Genomic DNA, 7,614 nt, shown 5'->3' with positions numbered 1-7,614 from the left:
CGCACAGTCTGTTTATAATTGTTTTTTTTTTTTTTTTTGATGTCATAAAAATAAACCACATTACTATTGTTTTGGTATGGAAACCAACACAAGTGTCATACGTGGAAAACAATGAAATAAAAGAAAATTGGGCCCTTTCACAAACAATAACAAACCTTTTCTATTACATTGAAATAAGCACACGGTTGATGGATCTGGTTTTTGAACTGTGTCTGGTGTGGAAAAATAGATGCAATATGCAACATTAAGTCAGATAAATAAATTAAGAATCTGAGAATTATCTCTGATCTGTATAGAGAAAAAATTCAGTGTCATATACTGATAGGTTAGTTTGTGATGTTGTAATGCTGGAATTGTTGGATTTCTTTCTGTCGAGAAGAAAGTCTGCTGAGTGTTTTGCCAAGTGCATCTGAACTCATATCAGATATAATGCATTGTAAAAGGCAATTATTACAATGTATTATACTACATATTAAAAATGAAGTGACGAAGACTGTTGTGATTATGTACATGATGAAATTATTTGGTAGTCCTGCAGATTTGTTCATTTAGACGAGGTCACAGCACAAAACCAAAGAAATGAAACACAGTGATGTGCAAAAAACATTTGGTCATCTCTCTCTCTCTGAGAAATGCTTAACAAGCAAAGTGAAAGATCTGCTGTGACTTTTCCACTGACCCAAAACATCCTTCTCATCATAATGGATTCATTCAGGGCCAGGTTTACCCAGGCTTCAAACTCAGGAGCATTTCTGAATGCAACTATAGACTGTAACATTATTACAGAGAGAGAGAGTTTGTGCACGAGAGTGCGTGAAATTTATGTAAAAAACAATTCTAGTGCATAAAAATCGCTCAATAACCAGAGGTTGTAGGAGAAATCTGTTTCTAAGACTTTGTCAGCACTCACTGCGCTCAGGTCGGGTAGCAGGCCTGTAGAATACACCTGTTTATTTATTAAACTCATTTGTAAGCTGATGCTGATGTTCATAAGGTGTTGGTTTCTTTTTTGTTGTTGCTGTTTAACAGAATGTTAAAGTTAAAGGACCTAAAGACTCCAAAGACTGCACCACTACTGTCACCATGGAGGGTAAGTCCAGTTTGCAGATTTCTGTGTGTGTGTGTTGTGCAGTAAAATAAGATGAAGAGGTATTGTGCTGTAAGTAATTTAGTTTATTTTGACTGGTGGCTCTTTAAGAATAAGCTCAGTCCCACAGCTATCTTACTTGTGTATGCAGCACCCACAGTCAGGATGCTGTGTGTGTGTGTGTGTGTGTGTGTGTGTGTGTGTGTGTGTGTGTATAAGCACTTGCTTGCTCATTCTAAATGCCTTCGTGTGCGGGAGGGTTCTCTCCCTCTCCCTCCCTCTCCCTCTCTATGGGACACAGTAAGAGAGAGCCATAGAGCAGTAAGAGAAACCAAACTAGCAGAGGATGTGAGTGAGAGAGGTAGATGGAGCCAGATAGAGAGAAAGATAGAGTTAGAAATAGAGAGAAAGATAGAGTTAGAAATAGAGAGAAAGATAGAGTTAGAAATAGAGAGAAAGAAAGAGAATGACAGTTAGAAAGTGAGAGAGAGAGAGAGAGAGAGAGAGAGAGCGAGAGAGAGAACCAAAGCAGTGAAACAAAGCAAGAGTGAGAGGGGGGTGGGAAGGAGAACCAGACCAGTGTGAGAGAGAACCAGAGGAGAGAGACATTACTAAAAGCAGCAGCAGAGGAAGAGGGATGAACAAGTGTTAGAGAGAGAACCAGTACAGTAACAGGGAGAGAGAGACAGAGCAGTAGCAGAGGAAGCGGGATGACCGAGCGATAGCTAAATAGAGAGAGAGAGAGAAAGGGAACTCATGGAGATTCTTCTGGTGCTCCGACTGTGTTGTAACTGCACTTACGGTAACAAGCTCCTCTCTTTTCTTTCATCTAACCTGCTCAGGATCTATTTTACATTCATATGTGTGGATTAAGCTGGCTTTTTTGTCCCACCGTAGCTGCTGTTGGGGTATTTAGTCTATTTGATGGACAAGGAGGAATATACTGAGCTGCACTGGCGAACTTATTTAAATGCAGTCCCTCTGTGTCTTTCATGTTGGAAAGCTGACTTGCCTTTCGTTTGGTGCCTCATGGTGTAGATGCGAGAGAGAGAGAGAGAGAGAGAGAGAGAGAGAGAGAGAGAGAGAGAGAGAGAGAGAGAGAGAGAGAGAGAGAGAGAGAGAGAGAGAGAGAGAGAGAGAATGCTTACAGACCACAGTGTCCCACAGAAATCAGATCTCTAGCTAATCGGTAATTCTCAATGCGCCGTAGTGCTTTCCTTTGTATACGCCTTTGCACATCTTTCTGCATCTTCCTCCTTTTGAAGTTTCTTACCCCCAACTCTGAGGTTGCTGGGGATAATCCCCTACGATGCACCAGCAGCGGTTACCACGGTGATGGGTAATTAACAATCTGTGTAAGTGCGCACCTTCAGGTGTCAGAGGAGTGAGAGAGGGTGGAGGAGGTGGAAAAGAGAAGGAGCAATTGATTGGACTGATGCTCCTCTCTTTACACACTGGTCACGTTCACTCTATAGAAGTCAAGTTCTTTCCCTCCGTTGCAACAGAATATAACCAGAGAATCCCAGACAGTCAGATCACATCAGCCTCACCTCAAAAGGTCTCTCAGGGTAGTTTATGCATATTTTACAAGGGAAATGCAATGGACTTGTGTTACTGAATAGTGACATATTGTGACATATTTTGCGTACGTCAGCTTAACGTTGTCCTTTATTGAGAAAAAATGACAGAGAAGTTGATACTGCATGAGTCAAATATGTGCAAATTAAAAAAAGTGAACAACCTACTGAAGTTAGATCTCAGTCATTTACAGTATATACAGTACTGTGCAAAAGTCACAGACCACCCTTCATTTATTTAATTTCCACTCAAAATGGCCATTAAATACAAGTTGCTAATTTTTTCAGAAATTTCTGAGCAGATTAGATTTAGATAATACCTTTACATTAGGAAGAGGAAAGTCAAAAGAAAATAAAGATTTTTATTTAAAAAAAAAAAAATCATAATTTATTAAAAGATGTAAAGAAAGCGAGATTCCTGATGACTGTGCAAGACCTCGTAGACCACCAAAACTATGTACTTAAGGCTTTCATCTTTGAGAGAGAGGAGAAAATCAAGCTCCACTCTTGCTTCAGATCTGAAAACATCTAAAAGTGTTTCTGTCCATCTGTCCACTGTGAGAAGACAACTCTACTCTGAGTCTGAAAGGATGTTTAGCTATTAAGAAGCCCTGAGAAAAAGTAATAGATAAAAAAGAACATTTTTGCAAATGAAACAAAGAAGCTGCCAGTGTTCTTAGAATAATGAACTGACCAGCAGACTTTAACATTGTTGAACCTATTTGGGATTCTTTGGATTGTGAGAAGCAGGAAACATAACCCGCTTCTCAGACTGAACTTTGAAGGAGTGGAAAAACATCCTTACAGGTTCCTTGGAAAAACTGAAAGCAAAAATTATGAGATCATGTTTTGTCATTGAGGCTTTCTTTTAATTTTATGTTAAACATGTGTTTTCTTTTTTTTCCCTGATGCTGAAAAATGAATAACATATACTAAATAGTCATTTTGACTAGAATTGGGAAAAAAAATGAAGGTTGGTCTCAGACTTTTGCAAAGTATTGTATTTCCTGAAATCTGCAGCTGATTGGACCAGCTTGCGAGTGAGTGAGCAAGTTTGGGCATCAGTTACAGTGTAAGAATGCTGGAGAAAGCACTGCCCAACTTTTGACTTTTAGTAGTGTGCAGGTCCCTTAAGTTCTCCCTCCCTGTAGAAGGTTAGTTTTTGGCTCTTTTGTGTCTAGTTTGTTTGCTTAAGTCTGTACAATTTCTTTCAGTTTGGTTGGTTTCACATTTCAAATGTTAAAGGCCAAATTTTATATACAGGTTTTTCTTTAATAGTAAGCAAAAAATGATCCATGTCCCAAAATAGTAATAATGGAATTAAATCCAATGCTTTGCTATAGTTTGATATTAGCAGAAGCCCAAGCTGCAAGAATGAGACAAGTGTCTGTTAAGTCAAATTTTTTAATCAGGCAGAATATGAGGATGGTGCAGGGCTGATGTGCACTGAGAAAAGCACAACATAGTATTGAAATCCCTTGTTTGGTGCAGGCCATCATAAAAAAGGTGTTCACATGACAAAAAACAGGGTTCACCTGTAAGCAGACTGACACTGAGATTTTTGGCTGTTTACCACTACTTAGTTATTTAGTACGCACACAACTACAACTACAAATCAGCAGCTCCTGGTTAGGCTCTAAAAAAACGACTTTGCTCAAACTCACTAAATAAATGAACATATAATTCCAGTGCAGTCATACTATCTGGTCCTGACTAAAGTGATCGTAACATTTATTCACAAATTAGTGTCAGATGATCATTCATCTCAGTTTGTAGCTCAACTACCTCTGTCCACACACTGTTCATATCTCCTGGCTGTCGGAGCCAACCTGTCCAGTCTCATCATAAAGCTCAGTAGAGGCTCAGTCCAAACAGACAACCCATTTATCACTGTCTACACTGTGAGCAAGCTGACTGATTGACTTGCAGGTGTGTGTGAATCCCGCAGCACTTCATTGCAGAGCCATGAAGTTGGATCGAGTTTGTGTCTTTTTCTGAAAATCTGTGGGAGAAAGATAAGCAGCTGCTGTTTCTTATAGACCTCAGTTGGAGATAATCTGAAGGCTTTTAAATTCTCTTTTGCACAGTTTCTCTCTGTCGCCCTCTCTCTCCATCTCATTCCCTGCTGTTTGTCAGTCAATACTATAATGACTGAAACTCTGTTTCCCCAAGATAAGTAAATATGTGCTTCAGCTTTATTTCACACACTGTTGTAGTAATTTCTTCTCTGTCAACATGAATCTCTGTATCTAAATCAGACGTGTTAACTTGAGACGTTATTTGTGTTTGGATTAATTTCTCACTGACAGATATTGACCAGCAATGACAATGCTGGTGTATGAGTGAGCTGTTGTGTGTGTAACTTAGGACGTGACTGATATTAAATATTTTGTGACCAGTGTTGATGTTAAAGACCCAAACATGCTCCAGTAGTTTTAGTTCAATAGTGCCAGTGTTTGAAGTCAAATGAGCAGCAGAAACTCACAAACACCCTATTCACACATGACATTGCCATGAGTGAACAGATCACTCTAGTACTTGGGTCCAGTGCATCTTGGAGACACATTCTGATTCATCACTCAAACCACCTACAGAGATGGATGCATACGACCACGTAGCATTTGTAGTGCGAATGCTGAAGTGTCCCAATACATCAACGATAAAGGACTGACTAATCAACGACATCGTCAGAGCTGAGATAGCCTTTACATGTACACACTTGACGCCTCTTAGTACTTTTTTTGTCTGATGACAAATGCAGTGAGAAACTAATTGTGTAAAGGTATCCCTCCTCCGGTCACGAAATTCAGAATCAGACTTCTTAGTGGTTTTGTTAGCTCAGCCATCGCTTTCCCTCACAGAATTTTTTTAATCATGATAAACATTACATTGAGATACGTTTTACTTGATTATTTTAATTATGATGGTGTTTTGTGTTCAAATTTAGGAGTTTAGCCTCTATTGCAGTAATAGATGTGAACAGATGATGACTGTCTCAAAAAGACTAGGTTATGAGACTGACTTAGTTAAGGCCTTGGTATACGTCTTGTAACTTTGGCAAACAATTTGATGTATTTGTGGATAAAATGCAGCTTGGTGAACTCTGCAATGTATATCCTATGTGACAAAGCCTGTGATTGATTGGTTCAAACATAACAAAAACAAAACTGCAGAGCATACAAGCTCATAAAGTGGTTTCAGCTTAGCTCAAACTTCGCAAGCTTAATTTCACTGAAGTATACTGAGGTATTTAATCCTCAGAAGTGAAGGATTTTCCTCTGAGCTGTCTCTTTCATACACTATAAAACATGTCACTAAATATTGGTGCTTTGATTGGATTTTCACAGATACCTGTCAATATGTGGGACTGCAGTACTGACCAAAATGACTGGGTAACTGATGTATTTGTCAGGACCTAGTGCGGCTGGCTGTCAGGCACTGAGTGAGAGAGTAATAGAGAGTGACGAGTTTGGCCCACTTTGATACCCTGATTAATCAGATAGTACTGTCCGCAGTGACTTTGAGAACTGGCCCAAAACAAACAAACACGCACATGCACAATGCCCTGGAGGCATCTTCATCCCCTAACAGGCAACAGATCATCTGCTGCTGAGTTGCTTTCAAAGCTTTTCTTTTTCTGTCCTGGATACTGAAGTGCACTCTAGTGCTGTGCTAGACAGAGTTGTTCCTTTGGTCTTTAGAACAGGGCTGACAAAGGATATGCAATCAGTGCTCAAGGCTTCTTAACCTGGCCTAATGAATGAAGGGCATCTCATCTAGCTTGGCTCAGAAGTTCTAGATCTCAGCACTGGACCAATCAAAAGTCTAAGGGTGGGTGATATGATGGTATATAAACATTATCATGTAAGTATTCGTCTCAATGTCTTATTTAATGTGTAGCATCACTAATTCTGGATTACCAAGCAACTCACACTAGAAAAGATTGACTTATAAATGAAATATGATACATATTTGTATCATGACAATATATTTTTGCCATTTTACCTGCTCTTGCAATAGCCCTTGGGGCACGTAAGGCAGAAATGATTGGTGAAGCAATTAGACACAACATGCTTACCAAGACTTTTGCTCATCATTCATTGCCAGCACTCATGCATGCATGGTTTGAAACAGCTGCAGTGCCAGACTGAAACTACTGAGCAGAACAAAGTGAAAGCTTGTAAATTTCCACACGATTCACCAAAGCTACATTGAAGACAAAAGTCTAGCTATGATGCAGCTTCTGTCTTAGTTGTGTACTGAAGGCCTGTTGGATGCTGCTGGGTGAACGTGATCAGTTTTGATCTTGAAAATCGCAGTTAGTGATTTGGAAGTCTTGAGCTTAAAATTGGATAAAACCAGAACTGTTGATTTGCACTATATGGCCAAAAGTATGTGGACATCTGACCATCACACTTACATGAGCTCGTTGGACATCCCATTCTAAAATCATAGGCATTAAAATGGAGTTGGCCACACCTTTGCAGCTAAAACAGCTCCTCTGTTAAGTCTATCCACAAGATTTTGGAGTGTGTTTGTGGGAATTTCTGCCCATTCAGTCCAAGGAGCATTTGCAAGGTGTTGGATCAGAAGGCCTGCCTCACAATCAATGTTTAGCTTATCCCAAAGGTATTCAGTGGGGTAGAGGTCAGGGCTCTGTGCAGTGGGCCACATTCATACTGGATACAAAGCATGTAATTGTTTAAAATGTCTTTGTATGCTGTAATATTAATATTACCCATCACTGGAACTAAGGGGTCAAGCCCAAACACTGAAAAAACACTAAACCATTATCCCTCCTTGCCCAAACTTAACCTTTGGCACTATGCTTTCCAGAAGATGGTATCCTCTTGCCATCCTCCAAACCCAGATTCATCACTCCAAATAGTGTTTCTGCTGCTCCAGAGTCCAATCATGACATGCTTTTCACTGCTCCAGCTGATGCTTGGC

The 7,614-nt window shown here is 39.7% G+C and overlaps 1 protein-coding gene across 4 annotated transcripts in view; it reads left to right on the top strand.

The window, feature by feature from the left end:
- The window catches only part of abr (ABR activator of RhoGEF and GTPase), a 193,110-nt gene that overhangs the window by 97,553 nt on the left and 87,943 nt on the right, over nt 1-7,614 (top strand). For 3 of the 4 annotated variants that reach the window (XM_017699035.2, XM_017699053.2, XM_037533388.1), the window contains one exon: nt 1,030-1,090. In XM_017699035.2, coding sequence (XP_017554524.1) covers nt 1,030-1,090 — 61 coding nt within the window. Of the gene's footprint in view, nt 1-1,029; nt 1,091-1,609; nt 1,890-7,614 lie in introns of those variants that run through there. The other variant, XM_037533389.1, reaches the window with a different exon arrangement.

Source organism: Pygocentrus nattereri, chromosome 23, assembly GCF_015220715.1.
Source record: "Pygocentrus nattereri isolate fPygNat1 chromosome 23, fPygNat1.pri, whole genome shotgun sequence".
Classification (NCBI taxonomy): domain Eukaryota; kingdom Metazoa; phylum Chordata; class Actinopteri; order Characiformes; family Serrasalmidae; genus Pygocentrus; species Pygocentrus nattereri.
The sequence above is the reverse complement of the archived record's forward strand: the minus strand, read 5'-3'. Positions and strand labels throughout refer to the sequence as shown.